Source organism: Camelus bactrianus, chromosome X (assembly GCF_048773025.1).
Source record: "Camelus bactrianus isolate YW-2024 breed Bactrian camel chromosome X, ASM4877302v1, whole genome shotgun sequence".
Lineage (NCBI taxonomy): Eukaryota > Metazoa > Chordata > Mammalia > Artiodactyla > Camelidae > Camelus > Camelus bactrianus.
Window position 1 is genome coordinate 116,165,255 of NC_133575.1, and position 26,779 is coordinate 116,192,033.

At 50.0% G+C, this 26,779-nt stretch overlaps 2 protein-coding genes and 1 pseudogene across 2 annotated transcripts; all 3 read left to right on the forward strand.

Moving 5' to 3' along the window:
* Positions 1-5,853: 5,853 nt before the first annotated feature.
* On the forward strand, positions 5,854-9,911 carry LOC141576369 (uncharacterized). Its single transcript, XM_074359368.1, is given in 2 exon segments — positions 5,854-8,514; positions 8,517-9,911. Coding segments are annotated over 2 exon segments (2,709 nt in total). The 5' UTR covers positions 5,854-5,973; the 3' UTR covers positions 8,685-9,911.
* Positions 9,912-15,478: 5,567 nt separating this feature from the next.
* LOC141576285 (large ribosomal subunit protein eL31-like) lies at positions 15,479-15,904 on the forward strand. The gene has a single exon (XM_074359073.1). The coding sequence runs from the start codon at positions 15,489-15,491 to the stop codon at positions 15,864-15,866; it is 378 nt and encodes a 125-aa protein (XP_074215174.1). The 5' UTR covers positions 15,479-15,488; the 3' UTR covers positions 15,867-15,904.
* A 4,545-nt stretch (positions 15,905-20,449) lies between these two features.
* Positions 20,450-21,805, forward strand: LOC141576335 (paraneoplastic antigen Ma3-like; annotated as a pseudogene).
* Positions 21,806-26,779: the final 4,974 nt, after the last annotated feature.

The window sequence follows — 26,779 nt, forward strand, 5'->3', positions numbered from 1 at the left end:
AATAGACTTAAAACAAAAATTTATACTAGAGGCAAAGAGGATATTTCATAATGATAAAAGGATAAATTCATCAAGAAGAAATCACAAGGATAAACATATATGCACTTAACAACAGAGCCCCAAAACATGAAGCAAAAACTAGCAGAACTGAAGTAAGAAAAGAACAGTTCCAAAAGTATAGTTGGAGACATCTATTTCACTTTCAAAAATGGATAGAACAAATAGAAAATCAGCAAGGAAACAGAACATTTGAACACCATTATACATCAACTAAATCTAATAGACATCTATAAAACACTCCCCCCAAGAAGGGCAAAATACACATTCTTCTGAAATGGACATGGAAAATTCTCTAGGATATGTTTGGCTATAAAATGTCTCAACACATTGAAAAGTATTGTAATTATACAAAGTATGCTCTTTGACCACAATGGAATAAAATTAGGATTCAACAACAGAAGGAAAAGTAGAAAATTCACAAATATGTGGAAATTAAAGAACACATTCATATATAACAAATAGATCAAAGAAGAAATTACAGAGAAATTACAAAATACTCTGAGATAAATGAAAATGAAAAGACAAAATATCAAAACTTATGCAATGCAGCAAAGCAGTGATCAGAGGGAAATTATAGCTGTAAACACATACACTTAAAAAGAGAAGGATTTCAAATAATAACCTAATTTTTCCCCTTAAAAATGTAAAAAGAAGAACACACTAAATCCAAATATATCATAAGGAAAAATAATAAAAATTTAATAGGAAATAAATAAAACAGAGAAAGAAAAACAATAAAGAAAATCAATAAAACTAAAAGTTGTTTCTGTGAAGAGATCAACAATGTTGACAACTTTTAATGATACTGACCAAGAAAAAACTAGAGGAGTCTCAAACTACTAATATCAGGAATGGAAGAGGGGACATTACTACCAATCTTGCAGAAAGAAAAAGGAGTATAGGGAATACTGTAAACAATTGTATGCCAACAAATTAGATAAACTAGATGACATTGAGAAATTCCTAGAAAGGCACAAACTACCAAAACTGATTCAAGAAGAAATGAAAAATACAAATAGCATTACAACAAATATAGAGATTGAGTTAATAATAAAAAAAATTCCCATAAAAATAAAGCCCAGAACTAGATGGCTTCACTTATGAATTCTAACAATACTTAAAGAAGAATTAAAATGACAACCTTCTCAAACTCTTCCAAATAATAGGAAAAAACACTTCTTATTTTATGAGGCCACTACTACTCTACCAAATCACCAGATGAAGACATCAGAAGAAAAGAAAAAAAACAAAACTACAGCCAATTTCCCTCATGAATATAGATGGAAATATCCTTACCAAAATACTGGCAAACTGAATTGAGCAGAATATAAAAGACCAATACATGACCAACTGCCATTTATTCCAGGAATGCAAGGTTGGTTTGACATACAAAAATCAATCAATGTAATACACTGTGTTTAGAATAAAAGGGAAAAAAACCCTGCATGATCATCATTTCACAGAATCCAATACTACATCATGATAAAAGCAATTAAAAAAAAAAAACTAGAAGTAGAAGGGAACTTCCTTAACCTGATCTGGAGCATCTAGGAAAAACTCATAGCTTACTTCATACTTAATGGTGAAAAAATAAAAAAATTTTCCCTGATATCAGGAACAAAACAAAGATGTTTGCTCTCATGACTTCTAGTCAACATTGCTCTGGGAAGGTCTATTCAGGGAAATTAGCAACAAGAATGAAATAAAATGCATTAAGATTGGAAAGGAAGAAATAAAACTCTCTCTACTTGCAGATGACATAATCATATATAGAAAACCTTAAAGAATACAAAAAAAAAACCTGTTAGAGCTAATAAATGAGTTCAGCAAAATTGTAGGCTATGAGATCAATATATAAAAATCAGTTGTGTTTCTACACATCAGCAATGAACAATATGAAAATGAAGTTAAGAAAACAAATTCATTTACAATAGCATCAAAAAGAATAAAGTACTTAGGAATAAATTTAATCAAAAGTGCAAGACCTGAACCCTGAAAACTATAAAACATTGTTGAATGAAATTAAAGAATACCTACATAAATAGAAATACATCTGTGCTTATAGATTAGAAGACAATACTGTTAAGATGAAATTATTTTCTAAGTTGATCCAAAGACTCAAAGCATTCCCTGTAAAAATCCTGATGGCCTTTTTTTTTTTTTTTTTCAGAAATGGAAAAGCAAAACCTAAAGTTTACATTGAATTTTAAAGGGGCTGTAATAGCTCATACAATCTTGAAAAATAAGAAAAAGGTTAGAGGACTCACCACCTCCTGATTTCTAAACTTAATACAAATCTACAGTAATCAAGTCTGTGTGCTAATGGTATAGAATTAGACATATAGATCAATAGAAGTCCATAAATAAACCCATACATGTATGGTCAACTGATTTTTGACAAGAGTGCCAAGACCTTCCACAAGGAAAGAACAGTTTTTCAACAAGTGGTGCAGAAGCAGCTGGATATTCATATGTAAAACAGTGGATTTTGACTCTACCTCACACCCTGTGCAAAAATTAACTCAAAATATCAAACATCTAAATGTAAGAGGTAAAACTCTAAAACAGAAGAAAACATAGGTATAAATTTTTGTTATCTTACATTTTAGATATGACACCAAAAGCACAGGCAACCAAGGGAAAAATATATAAACTGGACTTAAAATTTAAAACTTCTGTGCACCAAAGGACACTATCAAGAAAGGGGAGGAAAGGGTCAAAATTCCTCTGTCCTTTGGGCAGGGCACTAGATGTGTTGATGGCAGCAGCCAGTGGGGGACAATGGCAGATAAACTTTGAGTAGCCTGGGGTCTGGAGGAACAGCTCTGCCTTGCTCATCAAAGGAGGAGCTACACTTTTGCCAGGCATCTCAGTAGGGGCAACATCAACAGCCAAATGAGCTGCCCTCTCACACACCACAAAAGACAGCCATGGGGCATCTTGCTCAAAAGGGCACTGTAGGTTTCTGAAGAGAGCTATAGTCTCCTATATGTTTAGATCTCAGAGTCCTGCTTGACTCTAGCAATTAGAGGGGGCAGCTCTCTCCCTCGAGGGCAGATCTCATCCTCGACGTATTTAGAATCGTATACTAACTAAAGCTGCGCCCAATCCATGATCCAGTTCAAATCCTGATTGGATTGAAATTATATACCTCATGAAAGTGAGAAACATACCTCGTTTTATTGTGCTTCATAGACATTGTGACTTATACAAAATGAAATTTTGGGGCAACCCTCCATCAAGCAAGTCTGTGGTACCATTTTTTTCCAACAGCATTTGCTGATTTCATGTCTCTGAGTCACATTTTGGTAATTCTTGCAATATTTCAAACTTTTTCATCATTATTATAGTTGCTATGGTGACCTGTGATCAGGGATCTTTGATGCTACTGTTGCAAAAAGATTATGACTTGCTGAGGGCTCAGGTGATGGCTAGCATTTTTTAGCAATAAAGTATTTTTAAATTAGGGTATGTGCACTTTTTTTAGACATAATGCTATTGCACACTTAATAGACTACATACAGTATAGTGTAAAGATAACTTTTATATGCAAAGGGAAACCAAAAATTTATGTGACTTGCTTTATTGCTATGGTCTGGAACTGAACCTGCAATGTTGCCAAGATACGCCTGAATCGTGCCTGACTGAGGAAAGGGTGTACCCTCTCTGGGAGGAATTATTTACTTCAATTCCTATGACTCTTTTAAACGTAATACTTGATATGCAATTTTTAAAAACTCAAAACATGTGAAGCAACAGGAAAACATGACCCATGATCAACAGCAATTGGCACCCTATCACTTCTTTTATATTCTATTTACCAAAGCAAGTCACTAGACCAGCCTAGATTCCAGCGGTGGGGAAATAAACTAGCTCGTGATGGGAGGAATTCCAAAGTCATTGCAAATGGTGCTGATACAAGGAGTGCTGGAGAATTTGGGACATTAAAAAACTCAGTCTACCACAAGAGTTCATGACCAAGTTCCTCACATATGGTTCACAATGAACATTAGATGTATTCTTCCTCTGTGTTCCTGCCCCCAAGTGTCCATGTTTGTGCCCAGGGAGCCAGGTGAGTGTAGCTCCCCACCACTGCCACTTTAGCAGTGCCTGTGCAGCAGTGCTCAAGGGTCCACCAAGGATCCAATCCAGGGAAACCTCTAAAGTTGCTGGCCTGGTGCTGAGCCAGGCCTGGACACGGTAGAGATTGGCCGAGTTCCTCAGAGGCTTCTGACTACAGTCTGCAGAAGCAGAGAGTCCTAACCTGTCACATCAGTCAATCGTTATGCTCCTTGGAAAAACACTTCCAATGTTACCCTCTCCGTCTCTCCTTTCCTCAGGGCTCAGACTCGGGACAACTGAGCTGGCTGCAACAAGCAGCCTCCAATACCCACACCATTGCTGGCCTCACTACATCTTTCTATTCCTGTGTCCTTGAGGCCATTCCAAAAAGCTTACTATGTGCCCAGTGGAAGGTAAAGCTCCATGACTACCCTGCAAGAAGAATGTTCTTATTGCCCATTTACAGATGATGGACAGGGACGTTCAATGATTTGTGCAAGGCCACCCAGCTGCTAGGAGAATCCAGCTCTGCCAGATTTCAATGCAACTTTTCACATGCAATGACTTCCTAAGTGGTGAGGGCTGGCTTTGCAGAATAGGAGCTATGATGAGCCTCTTAAGTTGGCAACAGCCAGCCTGTCTATTGTTGAGGTTCCTGGCATGATGAGGTTGGCCTGTGAATGCAGAGTGACACTAGAGACACTAGCACACATGTGTCCAGTGCTTCCTATCTTCCAACCCCCACTCCTAACTAGGAGTTTCCTCTCTGCTACCTTCCCTCCTTACCTTCCCAAATACCCAGTAGGCCATTTTGTTGCTGGAGGGCCAATGGGTGTGCCTGTTGCTTCTGCAGGCTCCAAACCTTGCCACAGCAAGCCCTTACCAAGCAGGTCCCGTGGCAGCAACACTGACACCTCAAATGCTCTCCTGATCCAGCCATTTGTCCTGCACAGAGAGGCTGAGACCTGGCCCCCTCAACTACTTGGGGCTTCTGGGAGCACTGAGGAGCCCACAGTGGCCTCGGCACGGAGGGCCTGGGAGAACCCTGGACTGCACAGCCCTGAGGCGCATTCTTCTGACTCTCTGGCCCCAGGGCTTTGAGGTGGCCTTTGGAGTCCGCTCCGCAGCCCGCAGGCAGCACCCGCAGAGTCGGAGAAAGTGAGCAGGCGACCCGGGGCTTGGCTCCGGTGGGACACCCCCCCCACCCCGAATTACCGCGGGCGCCTAGGGTAGGGGCCGCATCGCTGCCCCAACAGGCAGTGGTGGGGGAGAGGGTCCTGGTCCAACGCTGGCAAGGAGGGGAGGTGGGCTCCTGCCTTCGGGATGCAGGAGGGGAGGGCGGCTCCAGCTGCAGAGGGGCAGGGGCTGGTGGGGTGGGGGAGGGGCTCCAGACTCCGGTTTGGGGGGCGTGGGAGGGGAATCTCCAGGTTGCCAGGGTCGGTGTAGGGAGCAGGGGCGCTCCAGGTCCTGCACTAGGAAAGAGGGTGGCAGGACCCCTAGCTAGGGGGTCTGGGAGGGGCGGGGAGGGCTCCTGGCGACTGCGGGGGTTTCAGATGGTGGTGAGAGGGGCTCTGGCTGCTATGGCAGGATCAGGGGCGTCGGCCACGGCGAAAGAGGATCTTCTCGCTGCGGAGGTGAGGGGTGCACGGGTCGGGGGGCTCTGAGACGCTGCAGTGGAGAGTGGGGAACGTGAAGTGGCGGGAGAAGGGCGCCAGGCCGCCGCTGTGGGGAGCGGTGGGGCAGGCTGTCTGGTACTAATGTCCCTCTCTCCCCTCTGCAGCAGGCGCAGAGACTGCGACAGTCTGCGCTTCCCTGTCGGATCGCCGCGCACCCTCCCCCCAGGTCCCTGCGATGGCACTGGCGGTGCTGCGGGACTGGTGCGGCTGGATGGGCGTGAACGCTCAGCGCTCTCTGCTCATCCTGGGCATCCCGGAGGACTGCAAGGACCAGGAATTCCAGGAGGCCGTGCGGGCTGCCCTGTGGCACCTGGGCAGGTACCGAGTGCTGGGCAAGGTCTTCAGAAAGGAGCTGGGGTCCAGGGTTGCCTTGGTCGAGTGTGCTGAGTATTTAAACCGAAGGTTGATTCCTCGACAAATACCAGGCACGGGAGGGGCCTGGCCTGTGGTCTTCCTGCCCCAGGCCCCCGATTCTGAGTCACAGGATAGACCCAATTTCCCTGCCCAGCCCCAGAGACCAGCATTGGTTGGCAGGGCAGGTGAGGCAGGAGCTGCAGATGAGGCAGGAGCTGAGGGTGAGGCAGGAGCTGAAGACACGGCAGGAACGCCAGGTGAGGAAGATGTTGCACAGGAAGTAGAGGTCACAGGTGAGGCGGGAGCTGGAGGTGAGGCAGGAGCCCCAGGTGAGGAAGCAGCTGCGGGGGCAGCAGCAGCCATAGTCGAGGCGAGAGCCGGGAACCGGCCATGGAGGCAGGTCTTGCAGCCTGTGCTGGAAAACATGGGCTCTCAGGGCCTGAGACCCTTCTCTGGGCTGGAAGAGCCTGGCCCCGGGGAGGAGTCCTTTGAGAGCTGGCTGGACCACGCCAACGACATGCTGTACCTGTGGCGCCACGTGTCTGAGAGGGAGAGGAGGAGGAGGCTGGTGGAGAGCCTGGGCGGCCCCGCGCTGGATCTCCTGTGTGGCCTCCTGGTGGAAGATCCCGACATGGCCGCACACGACTGCCTGGCCGCGCTGGTGCAGGCGTTTGGGAACAAGGACACCCGGGTGACCGCACGGCTGAAGTTCATGACTTGCGCCCAGCGGCCCCAGGAGACTCTCTTTGCCTACATGATGCGCCTGGAAGGCCTGCTGCAGTCGGCCCTGGAGAAGGGGGCCATCCACCCGGCCATCGCAGACCAGGTGCGCGCCCGGCAGGTGCTGATGCGGGCCCGCCCGAGTGCTGCACTCCAGAACAGGCTGAGGAGGATGAGGCTGGAGAGGAGACCCCCGGGCTTCGTGGGGATGCTGCGGCTCATCCGGGAGACCGAGGCACCGGAGGCTGGCCCAGCGGGCAGCGAGCAGCTCCAAGTGGAAGAAGAGGCCCGCGTGAACCCTGGAGACCTGGCAGGTGCCCCAGCTGTCCCGGCCCAGGAATATGGTGCCCAGGCCTCCTCAGCCCAGGAGGTCGTCACCGGGGGCACCACTGCAGATGGAGCCAAGGCCTCCCCAGCAGGTGAAGGGACCGCCCAGGGTGCCCTTTCCAAGGAAGGTAGCACTGAGGCCACCCCAGCCTGTGAAGAGGCCAGCGAGGCGGCTCCTGGCACTGGTGAGGCTGGTGAGGCTGCCCCTGAAACCCACGTTGCCTCTGGGGCAGCCCCTGCGCCTGGGGAGACCAGCAAGTCCTCCTCTGCCACTCAGGGAGACGAAAATCCTCCCATCCCTGCAGGCCTAGGTCAGGCAGCTCCCTCAGAGGCCCCTGGGGCCCCCATCCCTGCCCGGATGGACAGGGCTTCCTGGGGAGTAGGACCCTCAGAGGCCCCTGGGGCCCCCTCTCCTGCCCAGATGGGCAGGGCTTCCTGGGAGTCAGTACCCTCAGAGGCCCCCGGGGCCCCCTCTCCTGCCCAGATGGGCAGGGCTTCCTGGGGGGTAGGACCCTCAGAGGCCCCTGGGGCTCCCACACCTGCACAGATGGTCAGGGCTTCCTGGGAGTCAGTACCCTCAGAGGCCCCTGGGGCTCCCACCCCTGCCCAGATGGGCAGGGCTTCCTGGGTGTCAGGACCCTCAGAGGCCCCCGGGGCCCCCTCTCCTGCCCAGATGGGCAGGGCTTCTGGGGAGTCAGGACCCTCAGAGGTTTCCGGAGCCTCTACCCCTGCCCAGATGGACAGGGCTTCCTGGGGGGTAGGACTGTCAGAGGCCTCTGGGGCCCCCTATCCTGCCCAGATGGACAGGGCTTCCTGGGAGTCAGTACCCTCAGAGGCCCCCGGGGCTCCCTCTCCTGCCCAGATGGGCAGGGCTTCCTGGGAGTCAGTACCCTCAGAGGCCCCCGGGGCTCCCTCTCCTGCCCAGATGGGCAGGGCTTCCTGGGAGTCAGTACCCTCAGAGGCCCCCGGGGCTCCCTCTCCTGCACAGATGGGCAGGGCTTCCTGGGGGGTAGGACCCTCAGAGGCCCCCGGGGCTCCCACCCCTGCCCAGATGGACAGGGCTTCCTGGGAGTCAGTACCCTCAGAGGCCCCTGGGGCCCCCTCTCCTGCACAGATGGGCAGGGCTTCCTGGGAGTCAGGACCCTCAGAGGTTTCTGGAGCCTCTACCCCTGCCCAGATGGACAGGGCTTCCTGGGGGGTAGGACTGTCAGAGGCCTCTGGGGCCCCCACCCCTGCCCAGATAGGCAGGGCTTCCTGGGAGTCAGGACCCTCAGACACCCCCAGGCGCCCCCAACTGCCCAGATGGGTAGTGCTTCCCGGGAGGCACCAGGAGGTCCTGGCTGTGAGCCAGAGAACCTCAACCAGGCAGGAGACCAGGAGGCTGAGGGGCCCCCCGAGGAGGGGCTCAAGCCCATCCCAGAGGACCCGGGAAATGAGGACAGGGCTGTGGAGATGAGCCCTCCCAAGTCCTCCTCGGGTCAATAGGCTCAGCAGGCCCAGGGCCTCCCTGGCCTGGAGGCAGGTAGAGGCCAGGCCAGGCAGCCACCTCGCCCCAGGTGGGGAGCAGGGTGGAGGGAAGGGCCAGCCCAGCCCAAAGCAACTCCCTGGGCCCCCCATCACCTGCAAGAGACCCCACCCACCACCATGAGTCCTTCCATGTTAGACACCAAATGGGGCGGGGAGAGGTGCCCCTCCCCCACCATGGCAACACCACACCAGCCTCAGCCCCAAGCCCTGCCAACTGGGGCAGCCGGCCCAGGAGGATCCCTGAGTGCCCAGCCCCGGCCTTGGTGAGGGCCACCTGAAGACGTCTGCCCCCACACTGCCCTGGGAGATGTCAGGGGCCATGTCAAGGTGCCTGGGCCTCCGAGAGGGGCCCCTAGTCACCGTCCCCTGGGGCAGGCTGCTCCCTGTACTAGGAAGCCCATAGGAAGCCTGTGTCTCTGTGGCCCCATAGTGATCTCCTCACCACCCCCACACCAGCCCCCGTTCCCGTGCAGAGCCCTGAGGTGCCCGTGGACCCAGGCCGGGTGTCCCTCCTACCCGGGCCGCCACCTCTGGGCCCGGCCACGTGCCCTGAGCTCAGGGCACCAAGGCTCTGCTCGCTCTGGCCCAGTGTCGTGAGCTCCACGTCCGCTGTGTCGGAGTAGATTTAGGCCAACCGCTGCTTGTTCTTGTGGAGATGTGTGTGTGTTCTTCTCTGAGCAGTACCCCCAGCCCAGCCCGGAGACCCCAGCCCGGTCCCAGGAGACGGCAGGAAGGACAGATGGACGACGCCCACCTGGTGGCCTCGGGAAGGAAGAACTGGGCCGGGGAAGGTCAGGGGCTGCGGAGGGTCCTCGGGGACCATGCTGTGATCTGACATCGCTGCTCCTCGTGACCCCTTGTCCTGGGCTTGGGGGAGCGTTCCCCGCCGTGTTCTCCAGTGTCCTGGACTGTCCTGTGGGGGCCAGAGGGCAGGGCCAGGCCCCAGGATGTGGGCCAGAGGTGGAGGGGTGCCCTGGGGGCAGCAGTCATTGCTGGGGTCCACCGTCCTGGCCAGAGGCTGACCGTGGGGCCCTCAGGAAGGGAGACTACGCGGGGAGGGCCACAGCATGGTGGGAGGCAGCTGAGACACCTGGTGAGGGACCCCGGGAGGAGGAGGGGGCTGAGATCTGTGGGCTTTAGTGGCCGTTAGAAGTTCCTGTCTGTGTGGTCATTCCCTCTTTTCAGTTGTTTCAGTCAATGTTTCTCTTTAATAAATTTCGTTGAAAGTTTCAGCTGAGTCTGGCCTCTGCTGTGGGCATTTGAAGGAAGGGTCTACTGGGGATGGGGGTAGGGGGAGGTGACAGTGGCCTGGGACCTCGAGTCAGCACTGGAGTATGGTTAGAGCAGGGTCCAAGAGGGTCTGTGTGGTCTCCTGGGCTGGACGGATCTGTATGACGGACTGTGGGCCCAGTCAATGGCTGGTTGGGTGGCTTAGTTTCAAAATGTTTTTACAATCCACCATGACCTGGCTTGTAGACACAGGTAAAGGAACGCAGCTGAGCAGGCTCTATTGTGCCAATCAATAGTACTCTGGTGGGTTTGGGCAGGGCTTTGGGTACCTGGAGTATACACTGAACGCCCAGAAAATAAATTGATTAGACACTGAAAGGAGTATAAGGGACCGGATTCAGGATAGTGTCATGGTTTGATGCTCCAGCATAGATTTACTTTTAATAGCGCCTCCGTTTATTGTCACTTCTATGCAGTGTCAAGAATTATTTTCCTCGAGCTGTCACACGATCTCTGAGGGCAAGAAGCAGATTCTGAACTGGGGAGGAAAATAGTGGAGACAAATAGTTCCCACCTGAGCAGCAGGGACCTGAGCAACCGTCAGAGAACATATGCGTCTGGGTGCATTCAGGTCTAACGGAGACTGCCCTGTGTGCGCCTGCGCGTGCGCCTCTCTGGCCCGTGCGCGCTTGGATTCCGCGTGAGGGCGCCTGCGCGCGCCGCCATTAACTGCAGCGGCGAGCTTGCCTCGCGGTGCCTGTCGGGAAACGCGACGGTTCGCAAAGCGAAATGGCTTCCCTGGGCGCGAGAGGCCTCGGAGGCGCTTCTCCCGCGGCGGTGCCCGCGCCGGCCGCCAGATGTCGCGCGAGGATCACAATTGGGCCGAGCCGCCCCTCAGCTCTCGGGCCGCCCGAGGCTGCCGCTGCACTTCCCCCGCCTGGCCCGGAGGGCCTGGCGGTCCCACCGGCTTGGGGTTGAAGCCGCCCCCCGCCCCGCACGCCCGACCACGTGTGGACCACCGCGCCGCGGTGAAGGGGAGAGCAAGGGAGCTCGGTGCCCGCGAGGAGCCGAGAGGGGCTCCTGCGGCCCGAGCCCGCTTGGTAGTCTCTGGACCCTGGGCGCGGGTCTTCAGAACCGGCCGGGGGCACGAGCTGTGGACACGCGGGGAGGGCAGCTGGACGCTCCAACCACGAGGGACCACTCACGCCCACCCCTAGGAGGACCTGCCTGCGCTGGGCTGGGGGGCTTCCTGGGGGAGGGGCTTAGTTCCCAGGAGTTAGGCGAGGGAGGGTGAGGAGGCTCATGGGGGTGGGCAGGGAGATCTGCAGAGCTTTGGAGCGTTTGACTAGCTCAGAGATCGTGGAGCCTTTCCTTGTTTAGTGGTATAAACCGAGTGAAAGAGAAATAAGGGAATTGCCTGGTTACCGAGTTGCAGAGCTAGGCTTCTTAAGTCTAGACTTCTGCCCCTGTCATCACATTATATACTGCTTCCAATTTGTGAGTAGTTCCTACCACCAAGGCTTTGATGACCCTGGTGAACCTGTTGCTCTAGCTGTTGGTACAAACGTGAGGGAGGGGTGCCTCTTAAACTGTCCTATTTGTTATCTTACCTCCTGCCCCCAAGATGCTTATGTTGGTTCTCCAATACTTTTATTCTATTTAGAAATCTACTGTTACTATTTATGCCCAGACAGACCCTGTGTATCATTTAACTAAGGCTCATCTGTTATACTTGACGTGACATGGTTGTGACTCTTTTGTTGTGTGCCTGTCCACAGTGTCTTACTGGTCCACTGACACTAAGGCAGGTAGTTTCTGTGCTGGCATTGGTACCACGCAGCTGAGAGGGCTCAATGTCATCTCCCTTTCCATAGTCAGTTTCTTCCTCTCAATCTTATTTGACTTTTATTCCTTCTATCAAAACCTCTCCCTGACTTAAGGACATGCACAACACAGGCCATTTTGAGATTTATCTTTAAGTCCTAAGAGCCTCCATTTCCCAGAGCACCAGCAGTGCAGGGAGGATTACTGCCTCCATTCCTTATTCTCCCTGGAAACTGACCTTTTCAGCTAGCCTTCCCTCTTTCCCATGTGCTCCATGTTGGGGAAAACTGATAAGAAAGCCTGGGTGCTTCCTCTTCTGGCACCAGAGGGAGATTCAAACCATTGCATGCTCCTGACCACCTCTGAGAACTCTCATCTAGGTCCTACCTCCTCACCATGATAAAATCCCAGGACAGTCTATTCCTTGCTCTCACAAGCCACTTTGCAACTGGTTGAGAGGCTTGTCTTGCTCTCTTCCAAACCTTCAATTATGTAAGTATTGAACCATTTCTTGCCTTCTTGGTGTTTGTGTAGTATCATCAGTCTCCACACCCAAACCACATCTTAGGTGGTGGTCTATCTGTATTTCAGGTGACCATAAATTTGTGAAAGTTACGTTCAAGTCTGTGAAACTATGCACCCCACACACACACAACTAAGAGAATATATTAGAAACAATATCACAAGAGGCATGGCAGAGATTAGAGCCACTCTTAAAGATCTGAAAGATGTAGGGTGTTGGTCCTCATCATACGTCCATTTACTTTGCCAATCTGTTCACTGCAGAAATTGGGTGATTTGGGAAGAATGACTATATAATACCCCAGGCTTCACCAACTAGTAATTTCAGTTGTGGACCTGGTATTGTTGCTCAAGCAGATTAATAGGGCCTTAGGTCCCTGGTATGTGGCCATTGATTTGATGACTGCATTTCTTTTTATTCCAAACCATCAAGAAAAGAGGATTAGAAGCAGTTCTCAATCATGTGGACAGACAAAAAATCTTTATTTACAATTTGCTTCACTACCATGTTAACTCTGCTACCTCTCCTTTCTCATAATATACAATAGCCAAGACATGGAAACAACCTAAATGTCCATCAACGAATAACTAGATTAAGAAGTTCCATTGTATGTATGTATATATACATACGTACATGCAATGGAATACTACTCAGCCATTAAAAATAATACAGTAATGCCATTTGCAGCAACATGAATGGACCTGGAAATCGTCGTTCTAAGTGAAGTAAGCCAGAAAGATAAAGAAAAATACCATATGATATCACTTATATGTGGAATCTAAAAAAAAAGACAAATGAACTTATTTACAAAACAGAAATAGACTCACAGATATAGTAAATAAACTTATGGTTACCACAGGGGAAAGGGGGGGGAGGGATAAATTGGGAGTCTGAGATTTGCAGATACACACTACTACATATAAAATAGATAAACAACAAGGTCCTACTGTATAGCACAGGGAACTATATTCAATATCTTGTAGTAACCTATAATGGAAAAGAATATGAAAATGAATATATGCATGTATATGTATACATATACTGATTGAATGAATTCAGTATATAATGAATGAATATAAAGAGTATAATGACTGAAACATGCTGTACACCAGAAACTGACACAAAATTGTAAAATGACTATACTTCAACTAAAAAATAAAAAAATATAGTACCAAGAGATGTGGATCATCTAGACAGCCCATAGAACATCACTCAGATCCATTGCACTGGCACCATCATACTGATTGGACAGGACAAGTAGAGGCTTCTGTAAGACACATGAGCTCAAGAACATGGGAGATAAACCTCATGAGGATTCAGGGACCTAACATTTCAATAACATTTTTAAAGTCCAGTAATCAGAGGCATACCAGATGTCCCCTCCAAAGTGAAAGACAAATCTTTCGCCTTGAATCCTCCAGCACGAAAAAGAAAGTAGTGCTCTGGCCCATACACCAGGTGGCACAGAAGTCTGAGAGCCTTGGGAGAGGTGAGGTGCAGGAGAGGAAACTGCCGCAGGTCCAGGCTGCCATGCAAGCGGCCGTGTGGACTGTCTTATCTGACAGACCCCATGATGTTAAATGTATCAGTGATGGGCAAGGATGCATGTAAAGTTCAAAGCTGGCCCCTGTAAGAGAATTGCTACTCAGGCCCTTGGGGTTCTGGGGCGAGGCCATGCCATCAGTATCAGAGATTATACGCCTTTCTAGAAATACTTCCTGGTGTGCTTCTGGGTCCTGGTAGAGACAGATGCTGAACTATGGGACATTAAGTGACTGTGCATCTGGGACTTCCCATTATAAGCTGGGTCCTGTCAGACTCATCAAGTCAAAGTCAAATGGCTGATCAGCAACTGATTGTAGGATGGAAATGGTGCATATGGAATACAGTCTGGGCAGGGACAGAGGTATGAGTAAGCTTTTTGAGCAGTAGCCCAGACCCTCATGCTATCCATCGTAGTTACACTACCACTCCTCCCTCAGGTCACGCTATGGCCACATGATTGCATATGACCAGATAAGGGAGAAGGAAAAGGCCTAATCTTGGCTTTGGGATGTATTGGGTTGGTATTTGGGTGTGGTTGAAATGCTGCGACTGCCATCCATTTTCAACTTGTACCCAAAGAATAGGAAGGGAAGATTTTGCCAATGGATAGAGCTTCAAGGGCTTTTTGTTGTTATTGTTGCTTGTTTTTGTTTTGTCTGTGTCCTCGTTTTATGATTTTGCAGCAGAATGCCGGACATAGAGTATAATTGCAAATATTTGGTTGTGCAAAAGAGAATAATGCTTAAGTACAAATGGTAGACATGCTTTTTTTTTAAAAAAAAATAAATACTTAAACAGAAGTCAGTCCTACAAGCACCTGTAATCTAGATCTGGTAGTGGAGCTGCCTCACCTTTGGACCCACAAAATCATCATGATTCCCCTATCTCTGCCATAAATACACGGACCCAGGGTGCCAATGGTCATGATTACAGTGATCCCTTTGCCAGAGCCACCCCAAGCCGTCAACAAGGACATTGGAATTTCTCAAAGGTCATTGGTATGTAACAGTTAATTATTCTATATGGTTCTCTTGTCCTGCGTGTCCAGCCAGGTGGTGCCTAGATGACCTTCTTCAGCTCTTGTAAGAAAACAAACAACCCAGTTAAAAATGGGCAGAAGACCTGGAAAGACACTGCAACAAAGAAGACACACAGATGGCAAGTAAGCACCTGAAATGATGCTTTCCATCATATGTCATCAGGGAAATGCAAATTAAAACAACAATGAGATACCACTAATATATTAGAATGGCCAAAATCTGGAACACTGACAACACAAAATGATTTTGAAGATGTGGAACAACAGGAACTCTCATTCATTGCTACTGGGAATGCAAAATGGTACAGACACTTTGGAAGACTGTCGGTTTCTGAAAAAACTAAGCATGCTCTTACCATACGATCTAGCAAGCATGCTCCTTGGTATTGTATCCACCTAAAGGAGCTGAAAACATATGTCCACACAAAAACCTGCACACGGATGTTCATAGCAGCTTTAGTCATAATTGCCCAAACTGGAAGCAACCAAGATGTCTTTTGGTGGGTGAGTGGATAAATTGTGGTACATCCAGACAATGAAATATTATTCAACATTAAAAAGAAATGAGCAATTGCTTTCTTTCCGACTTGGGCCCAGCAGGATGGCTCCCGCAAAGAAGGCTGGTGAGAAGAAGAAGGGCTGGTCCGCCATCAATGAGGTGGTGACCAGAGAATACACTATCAACATTCACAAGCGCATCCATGGAGTGGGTTTCAAGAAGTGTGCGCCTCGGGCACTCAGAGAAATCCGGAAATTTGCCATGAAGGGGATGAGAACTCCAGATGTGCGCATTGATACCAGGCTCAACAAAGCTGTCTGGGCCAAACCAATAAGGAACGTCCCATACCATACCCGTGTGCGATTGTCCAGAAAACGGAATGAGGATGAAGATTCACCAAACAAGCTCTATACATTGGTTACCTATGTACCTGTCACCACTTTCAAAAATCTACAGACAGTTAATGTGGATGAGAACTAACTGCTGAGTGTCATAAATGAAGTTCTAGAACCACAAAAAAAAAATGAGCTATCAAGCCATGAAAAGATATAGAGGAACGTTAATTGCACATTACTGTGTGAAAGAAGCCAATGTGAAAGGCTACATCCTGTATGACTCCTAAATCTATGACATTCTGGAAAAGGCAAAACTATGGAGATAGTAAAAAGATCACTGGTTGCCAGAGTTTAGTGGGGAGGAAGGGATGAATAGGAGGAACATGGAAGACTTTTAGGGCAGTGAAACTACTGTGTATGATACTGTAATGGTGGATACATGTCTAAATAAGGTCACAATATGAGGTACTGGGGGTTAGAACTTCACCATGTGATTTTAGGAAGACACAGAAATTTCTTATACTCCACATCAAAAACTTCACTGACCCAAGAATGGTGATTCAGAGGGTGTCTGTAAAAATTAGGATGCTCTTGGCTGTGAGTACCAAAAACGTGACTCTGTCGGCCATGTGAGTGAACTATATTGGGTGTCCAGCCCAGCTGAGCCTTCAGATCATTAAATTCCCAGATCACATTTGCAACCACATAAGAAATCCCAAGAAAGAACTTCCCAGCTAAACTTTCCTCCAGTTCCTGACTCACAAATTTGTCAGCAGAGTAAAATGGTTTCCGTAAGACAGTATGTTTTGGGTAATTGGTTACACAGCAACAGTAACTTAATAGGAAGAAGTATCCAGATCATGTAAAGAACTCCTATGAAGCATTAAAAATGATAAACTTCCCAACTAAGAAATGGGAAAAAACATTATTAAGAATTTCAAACAAAAAGAATCAGAAGTAGCCCCCTAACTAAGGTATTAAACCTCATTTATGATTAGAGAAATTCAAAATAAAGGTACAATAAAATAACAATTGACATCCCTCAGAACTGGCAATATTTAAGTCACACAATATAAAATGTTCATGATGATATGGAGATTGATGGAGGTATAAATTGGTATAGCAAAGTGGAAAACAATTTGGCGATATCTCTTAAAACTGAAGACATTCTCTTAAAACTGAAGACAGTCTTTGACCCAGCAATGCCACTGCTAGGTACAAGCCCAGTGAAACTCTCCAAGAATATTCGGAGCTGCACTGTTTGTGATAGCTGAAAATGGGAAACAACTTAAATATCTGTCAATGGGAAAAATTGATAAATAAATTTTGGTACACACATATCCATTCACCATAACGGATACTATACAGAAGTGAAAATTAATGAATCAGATTTGCATGTATCAAAATGGTGATTTTCACAAACATAATGGTTGGCTAATAAAATGGATAAATATGGAGAACATACCATTTATGTAAAGCTTAAAACATGAGAACACAATACTACCAATTGTTGAAGGATTTATTTGCAGTGGAAGGACAAAGAAATGCAAATGCAGACCAGTGCTTCCCTCTGTGGGGCAGAGAGTGCGAGACAGTTGGGAAGGAGTACACAAGGGGGTGAACCTTTGGTGGCAGTGTTTTATTTCTTAGGTACTACACATAGGAGTATTGGTTACACTTTTCCTTATACATTTTGGATGTTAAATATTGCAGAATGTATTTTTGAAAGTATTGAATTACCAGAAGCTCTTGTAAAAAATTCCCAGGCCTATCTCAGACTCAGCAGAACAGACTCTCCAGTAATCTGCCCCCTGGACGACTCTGCCACTGGTCTAAGCCAGGGGAAGGTCATCCCAGTGGAGATGGCTTTCTTCACTGTCTATTAAACTTTCCACCTTATAAGAGACGTTTATCCATCAGTTACCCAATTTTGGTGCCTTTGTGCTAGTACTATGCAAGGCAATGGGGACATAAAAGCAAATAAGACATTTTTACTGGCTTTAATGGTCTTCTGTTTGAGTGGAGGAGACAATATTCTTCACTGTCCTTTGGGCACAGAGTGGAGGAGCTCCATAATCATACAAAGGTTAACCCCAATTGCAAAAACTTTCAAACTGAACATATTAAAATCTTTCACTTTGAACTTGGAGTCCCCAAATCCTTTCTTCTTGACATCCAGGACATCCACAGATCTGCCTCAGTGCACCTGGCTTGGACCTCTACATGCCTCTTCCCAGAGAAATTCTGGATGCCCCCCTCTGCTTTAGCTGTACTGTCATCTCTCCTCAATGTCTCTTAACTGCCATTTACTCACTTTGTTACTTTGGGCTGGTTGTGTTTCATCCTGAGCTTCACTTTCTGCCTCTGTAAGTTGAGTAGATGATTGAGCCCTCAGGCAAAACTGGGACCAGGATGTAGTCCTCTAGATCATCATGCTATTTCATTGCCTTTCTAGGATCACAAAATGGTGATTTGGAAATTGGCTAGCAAGTATTTTATGAGAGATGGATTCTGAGTAACCTCTTAGATGTTTTTAGGGGAAAAGACACACATGGTAGACTTTGAAAGCGTTCCTGACAAGGTCTAATTCCATATGCCACAAAAAGCAAATCATCACCTTTGGAGGGAGACAATTTTAGATGATTTCCCCATCTTCCTGTGTGATTGAGCTGAAAGGAAACCTACACATGTGAAGTTGAGCCAATTTCCTCTTGAGTAAATGTGAGGATGATTTTTCCTTCTCACAGGGACTATGAATAGACAGAAATAAGGGAAGTAAATTCTAATGTGGATAAAACAACCAGAGAAGAAAAGGTCCCAAGTCTACTCAAAAGGCAATGGGGACCAATTTTGGATCCATCTTCAGCTCTACCTGCAGAAAGGTGCATGACCTTGAACATGTCCCTCAAGTCCTCTGAGCCTCATGAGTCAAATAAGGATAATGTTAATACCCACCTCCCAGGGTTCTGATGGGGGGGGGTAAATGAAATAACTCTTATGAAGACATTGTAGGAATGATTATCCAGATTGAGCAGGGAAAAGCCCTTAGGGATCATTTCTACTCGGTTTCTGACAACTGGCAGGCAGGCAAGCAGAATACACCATCACAATATGGGGTGAGAAGACACTTACGCGGTTCTGTCCCACACCCAGTACAAGGTGGATTCTCAGTCCTGGCTGGGTGAGTGCATCCTGCCTGGGCATCACACAAGCCCTTCCTTGTGTGGTGGAGGAGAGCCCTGCCCACACAAGGCAAGTATGTAGTTCAAAAAGTAGGCAGGAGCACGCGCACCACCATGTCCTCTGCCTGAAGGTCAATCACACCATCTCTCCTTCTGACACCTCCATCTGGGACCCCACAGATACATCACAACCCACAGCCCACTGTTCCCAGGGAAAGGCAGAAAGGTCCAAGGGGTTGGGCTCCAAGTGGCGAAAGTAGTTTCCCGACACTGGACTTGCAGCGCACAAAATGGGAAAGGACAGGCCAAACCCAGACATTAGGTCATCATTTTTAGGGCTGGCCACTGGCACTGGGGCAGCGAAACTCCTTTGCCGGTCAAGCACCCACAGCGGTGGTGCCTGCGGTTCCAGGCCCCCCAGGCGAGCTGGGAGGGCAACGTGGGGACGGTGGACCCTCCACTGGGGTGGTGTGTGTGAACACGCATGCACCTATGTGACATCTGCTCTGGGGAATCACACCTGGACGAGGTGCTCCTCACCTAGCCTTGGGACAGGACAGGACCCGTCCTGGGTGGGGAGGGGGAGGGGAAGAGCAGGTAAAAAAGGCCCAGAGGGATACTCCACTCCACTGCTCCTCCCCCCCCCCCCCCCCCCCCCCCCGGTATGAACGCACCTCCTGGCGCCCAGCTGCTCTCTGGTGGTGGGAACCCTGGCGAATGCACCCCTCGACATGCTGGCTCCCTGAGGACACGTTCTGGGAGGGGCAGGAGACAGGGCCGGGTCCTGGGCCCCGGGGGTCCCCACCTGTGCCCGCACCCCCTCGGGGGCGGGGGAAGGCACAGGTGACATCACCCGCGGTTCCAAGGGCGTCTGCGGCGGTGGCGGCAGCCGGGCAGCGTGACCTGCGCACTCCAATGGCCCTGCGGTCTCCAGGGCGACGCGGAGGGTCCGCGCTCCGCTGCCACTGCGCCCCCGCCCTGGGTCCCCACTGCAGTGAGCGGTGGCGAGCAGGCGCTGGAGCGCTGGTCCACGTGCGGCGGGGAGACAGGGGCCGGGAGCGGGAGACAGCGGGGGAAAGTGGGGCGCCGGACCCTGTGGGCACTCAGAGCTGCCCCGGGCCCCTCCTGCTGGGACCTCGGCCAGGAAGGAGCCCGACCGAGACGAAGGTACCAGACCCCGGGAGGGTGCGCTTGGCCCCGGGAGACCCCCACCGCCCTCCGCCAGCCTCGGCGGGACTGCCACAGCCTGCGGGGACGGGGACGGGGACGGGGACGGCGTGGGGAGGGGCTGTGGTCCCCGAGGGGCAGGCGGAGAGCGGGGGGGGGGTCTACCCTGGACCGCAGAGGCGCGGTGGGGGGAGGAGGGGCAGCACCGGGTGGGGGCGGGGGCGGGGGCGGGGCGGCCTTAACCTCGCTCTTGTCCGGTTCGCATTCACAGGCTGTGGAGTCCTGGGCCATCTGCTGTTGCTCTGGGAGTTGGCCCAGATTTATGTGCATCACACACCGATGATTCTCCCCTAAATTAGACTCCGCAGAGTTAGGAAACATGCCTTTGAGCCTGTTGCAGGACTGGTGTCGGGGCGGGGTGGGGGGGGGACATCTGAACACCTGGAGGTCCATACTCATTCTGGGGATTCCTGAGGCCTGTGGTGAGGATGAGTTTGAGGACACTCTTCAGGACACTTTCAGGCACCTGGGCAGGTGTAGGGTCATTGGCAGGATATTTAGGAGGGAGGAGAATGACCAAGGGTTTCTCCTAGAGCTTAGCCAAGATACCGACTATGCTTTGAACCCCAGGGAAATACCAGGGAAGGGAGGGCCCTAAAAAGTGGTTGCAAAACCTTGTAGCTCAGATGGCGACTTTCTCAATAGACTGAACCGCTTCTTAGAGGAGGAGAGGTGGACAATGTCAGACATGAACAGAGTCCTTGGATCAGACACCAGTTGTCCTGCTCCGAGAGTGGCCATGTCACCTGATTTCTGGACCTGGGCCCAGGCCCCGGGGACAGCCGCACAGCCTCTGCTAGAACAAAGGTACCGAGAACTGAGAGTATTTTCTGGGAACACCATGTACATCCCAGGGGTGATGGTATTTTAAGCCTGGTTCGAACACACCACTGAGGTGCTACAGGGTGCCTGAAGGGGAGAAGAGGCGTTGGCTGATGGAGTGCTTGCGGGGCCCTGCCCTCCAGGTGGTCAGTGGGCTCCAGGCCCACAATGCTGCCCTAACTGTGGAGGAGTGCCTGGCAACACTGTGGCAGGCGTTTGGACCTGTGGAGAGCCGTAAAATTGCCCATGTGAAATTTTGTAAGGCATATCAGGAGGCAGGTGAGAAAGTCTCTATCTTTGTGTTACGTTTGGAACACCTGCTCCAGAGAGCTGAAGGAGAAAAAACACTCTTACGAAGGAATGAAAATCAGGGTGGGGCCACCCTTACTGACAAACTTCAAAACAGGCTGATGAAACAACAAAGGAAGCCTCCTAGGTTCCTGGCACTGGTGAGGCTCCTGCATGTGGAGGAGGACTGGGAGACCACTTTCAGGCCAGAGAGAGGCTGGAGTGGCCAGAAGCAGGCATAAGTTCATCTGCCAGAGCCAGCGGTTCCAGGGCAGTGTCCTTCCCTGTCCCTGGATGTGCCCAGCAGGCCAGGCCTTCCCAAGGTTCCTGACGCAGAGGGGGCAGAGGCCACCACTGAAAGGAGGTTGTGCCAAGGGCCAGCACTCCAGGCTCAGGAAAACAGAAACACCACATGTCCTGCAATAGCCGTGGAGAAGACGGCCACATGAGGGCACGGTGCAGCAACCCGGCAAGCCTGCTCTTGGTAAAGCAGGAGAGACAAACTGCCATTCAGTCGGGAAATGAGAGCTGGGTCTGGGACAAGACCCATCCCAAGCTAAGGTGAAGTAGGCTCAGGAGAACAAGGCAAGGCTTCTTACTGTGGGCCCAGGAGACAAAATAGTTATTGGAAGAAGGGGAAGGGGCAGTCCACACAAACAGCATGGGGCTTGAGCGAGGCAGAGGGGCAGGGAAGCCAAGCCCAGGTCAAGCCTCCTTGTCCTCTGCCAGCTGAAAGGGACTCCATCAACCAAGCCACAAGCAGCTCAGTGAAGGCCAAGCACGGGGCTCTGAGGAGGTGCTGGTGACCCAAACAGGGGGCCACCATATTTAGCACACGGGCTGCCCGAGCCTTAGAGACCCCAACGCAGCAGACGCTGAAAGGGTGTGGCCAGGTGTGTGATTTGATAAAGCCGCCCATGAAACTCGACATATCAAATTAGCCTAATTATATGTAGCACCTCTGTTTTTATAAAGTGAAATCTCTTTTGTGATTTTCCAGGATCCCTCTTGGAAAACACAAATAAAACTTGAGACCAAGGATATATCACTAAGGATTTGAGTGTGGAAGGTAAAATTAAGAAGTTGTCAGAAGCTTTGAATATTTCTTTAAATAAGATGATAGCTCAGCGAGAAACACTACTTGTCTATCTACTTTACCAAAGTGACAAAATATTTTAAAAGTAAATAGAGGAGGCAACGCAATTATAAAGAACCTTAGTTCTTTCAAAAGTGAGACTTGGTTCTCAAGTAATTAAGGCTATAATAAAGTGAACATAAAGCAAAGAAAATTATTCTGGTAAGAAAGAATCCTTGCTTTCTAGGCAGATTACTCAAGAAGCAAAGAAAAGCTTTTCATTAACTCTTATTGAGAGCACACCAATAATCTAAGAAACATGTCACCTTATTAACAGAGAAAACGAAATTCTAGTTTTGCATCAGTGTGCTATTTGATATTATAGCTCATCTTTAAAACCTTATAAATAAAGCCATTGAACTTTAACTACCATTGACCACAAGAAATAAAATCCCTTTTCTGAGAACCACATCCATCCAGGTTTTGTCCTACACATTCATCTTTCTCATTCTGGAACAACCAGTCATTTTACTTTCGGACAAAATTATTCTTTTTCTTTAACAAAAACGCATTCTGCATACCTTCTATACTTTATTTAGTCTAAATCTAAGGTTTATTTTTTCTCAAAGTCTACGGTTTTCAGTTACCAAAAGATCTTGGAAAGTATCTTTAAGGCTGATGTACTACACATGGAATATAATTACTATTGAAATAAAGTTTTGTGAGAATGAGTTCCCTTTCATTAATTTCTGAGAATTTTGAGTATTCAATTTATAAAAGCACTTAATTATCTCTAAACCAATAATAATGGAGCTCCTTGGGGTGATTTTATAATCTCATTTGGTAATACCATCAGGGGTAGGAAATGTTACGTACACATATGGGCACACAAAAACATGCATATAAAATAAATAAAAGTCCCGGGGAAGTAATAGACAGCATGGACACTATACTTAATAATAGTGTACTATATTGTATATTTGGAAGTTGTTGAGAGAGGAGATTTTAAAAATTCTCATCGCAAGGGAAAAAAAAAAACTATGTGTGGCGATAGATGTCAAATAGACTTATTACGGTGGTTATTTTGCAACATATACAAATATCATTAAGTTGTACACTTGAAACCAATATATGTTTTTAGAGGTGTTTCTTAACCTCCACTTTTCTAGGATCACAGTCAGAACACGTCTTCCCATGGTATCACCCTCTGTGACAGCTCGTGATACCTGTAATGCCAGGGGGCTGAGTGGGGGCTTGTGAGAGTCCTCAGGTAAAAGTAGGTAGGGTAGGTAGACCCCTACTTGGGGTCTGCGACTTTCTGGCAGCAGCAGGTAAGCGCTTTTGCTTGGCACAGGAACCGGAGTGATTAACCGGCCTCTCAATAGTTCCTTCTAATTAAGGAAGGCGTATTCAGGTCTGTGCTCCCCTTCCCAGACGTAGCGCGTATCTGTGCTCAAAGGGGAGTCTGCAGATATCTTGCTTAGTAATCTTTAATTTAAAATTTGGTTTGCTTTTCATATTTTTATGAAGACTTTACCAAAAAGCCTCTTCTTTTGTGTCCCAAATAAAGCAAAAGAAATTTATTCTGTCACCAAAGTCCCACAGCTTGAAAAGTGACTACAGGCTTCGGAGCCGTGATGCTCAAAGCGTCCGTCAAGGATTCGCCGCATCAGTCATCACGCTTTCGAGAAACGCAGAATCTCAGTCCCGCCCCAGCCCTCCTGACTCAGAGCTTGGCTTCTTATCGAGATCTCCCGGGGACTGTGCATGCCTTCCAGGGCACTAAACTGAGATTCACCCACGCCCTTATCCGGAGCAGCGCATTAGTGTCTCGCGGGCCCCTGGGCAAACATTGCAGCCGTCCTTTTGTGGAAGAAATCGCCTCTGGAAAAGGGCGGGAAGCAGTTTGGGTACTAGATGGGTAATGCTTGGTCGTGAAGTCGAGAGTATAATGGGAGAGTGAACTCCTTTGATAGTTTTCTACCTTTTGGTGAACCCTGCAAATTTTCATGCTTTTGTGTTTCACAGAAAGCAGCTGTATTCTTTTACCTAGAAAACAGCCTGATAAACTGGGATCTGGATTTCCTTTAGTGAGCACCCGCTAGGGCTTTACTTTTGCACTCAGCTCTGTGCAGACTGCGTGGAGTATTCAAATAGGGACAGCGGCTGGTGACTGTCACGCCACAGATCCCGTCCAATGGGGAACAGACACGAGGAACAGGAACTGCAAGGACTGCTAGGCCTGGTACAGCACGTGGCAGGCCTGGCGGGCTTCTTCGAGCTAATCCAAGTCTGGACTCGGCCCAGCTCGGTAACGTAAGGCGCCCCCAGCTTGATTCCCACTCCCTGTCGCCCGGGGGAAAAGCAGGGACAGGGGCGCAGGGCGGGGCACGGAGTTCCCCCTTCGAGAGGGTGGTGGGTGACACGCTGCTAGGGCGCAGCCGCGAGCGGGCTGTGTGCAGTCCCGGGGGGGGGGGGGAGTCTGTCACCTCACAACCTCTTCCCGCCACCAGCTCCTGGCCCAGCCTGCACCGCGGCAGCGGAGGCGACAGGCGCAGGGTGGTTGCGGTGCTGCGGCACTCTGGTCTGGAGGCATCTCCAGCAGGTATGAGTTGTGGCCCGGGGCACAGAGAGCAACCCAAACCGCATGGGATTCCTCCCAGTGATCCTCGCCATCTTGCTTGGCATCCCAGGGGCTAGGGGCTGGAAGTAGGATCCCGCTGGGTCAGGCATGGCACCCCACCAGCTCCCTGCCATTTCCACACCTAACCCCGCCCAGAGCCACTGCGGTCAGGACAAGTGGCTCTGAGCCTTACCCTGGAGGGAAAGTGTCTTCAGTCCCACCCCTCTCCTGGCCTCCACCAGCTTCTACTGACCAGATGTATTCCTGCAATGGAATAGGGGGTGTTTGAGGTAGGGGGTGTGTGGAGGGGTGGGGTGACTTAGGAAGGTGGGCTTAGGTGTGTGTGCGGAGCGCAGGGGAATAAGGGTGGGAGGCTTCGGGACAGGAGTTGGACTCGGGTGTGGGCAGGGCTTGGGGCAGGGAAAGGCCTTAAAAAGAGGCCCCGACATAGCTTGGGTGGGGGCAGGGCTTCTTTAGGGATTTGTGGAGGGGTTTGAGACTTGGGCATAGGTGGAGGTAGGGCTTAGGAGGGGGATGGGACTTGGCTGGGGCAGGGATCCAGCTTCCGTGTGGGCGGTGCTTGGTGGCAGAAGTTGGGCTAGGGTGGGGGTGGGGCTTGGGGAGGGGTCGAACTTCTGTGGCGGTGGGGCTTGGGAGGGGATGGGACTTGGGAAGGGGTGGGCCTTGGTAGCGGCAGAGATCGAGCTTCCATGCGGGTGGGGCTTGGCGTCAGGGGTTGGGCTCAGGGGAGTGGGGCTTGGGAAGGGGTGGGACTTGGCGGGGGCAGGGATGGAGCTTCTGTGGGGGTGGGGCTTGGCCTCAAGGGGTTGGGCTCCGGAGGGGTGGGACTTAAGACAGAGGTTGAGCTTCAGTGAGGGCGGGACTCGGTGGCAGGGATAGGGCTTGGGGAGGGGTGGAACTTGACAGTGGGGGCAAGGTTTGCGGGCGGCGGTGGACCTGAGGGTGGGGCAGTAATCTTACTGTAAGGTCCCTTCTGTTCTAATACCGATTGCCAGTTGAGCCGTTTCTTGGCTTCTTATACCAGGGTACTTGTGGGCACCTCTGTAGACTCAGAATTGGCGCGGCCTGAGCAGGGGTGTCTGTGGCAGAATCATAGTGAAATACTTCTACCTTGCCTTGGACAGATCCAATGAAGCAGTACCCAGCACCCCGGGACCAGGAACTGCCTGACTGTGGTCAGAGCTAGAGGGCAGGCGTACTGTTGAGTGTGTGGGTGGAATCCCCGCAGCTGTCAGGGGGGCCCTAAGCAGCAGGTGAGCAGCTGTGAAGTGGACCTATGTTGGGAGGGGCCTCTGTAAAACTGACAAAAAGCAGGAGGGGAGGGGTGGTCTGCAGGGTAAGGTCACACCTAGGGTGAGAGTTGTCTGTTTCCTGCAGTGTGGTCCTGGAGACCCTTTTGGGGTCCCTTTTCGGCCCCTGATTCTAGTGTCTACACAATTTGAAACCATAAGCTCTTGTGTTTTTCAGCACTTGGTCCTTGCTGCCCACCCTCCAGCTCCCCTCCCCCCACAACAACAAAAGACACTTCTTTGGTCGGAGGCTGGTGACATCACCTGTTGCTCCCTGACCTGAATCTCCTCTGTGACGGAAACTCGGGGTCCCCGCTGTTTTTCGTATCCATGGCAACACTGCCGCTTGTCACACCTTCTCCACACCCACCAGTTTCGTTGCATGGTGCAGAACTCCAGCCATCTTTCTCATTTGTCAGGCATTTTCTGAGAAAGGAGGGAACGCCACGTCTCCATCCTCCGACCTTCGCCCCAGTGAAGAGGGTATCAGGTGCCCTGGGCCTGCAGAGCCCTGAGCCAGGGAGTGGGACA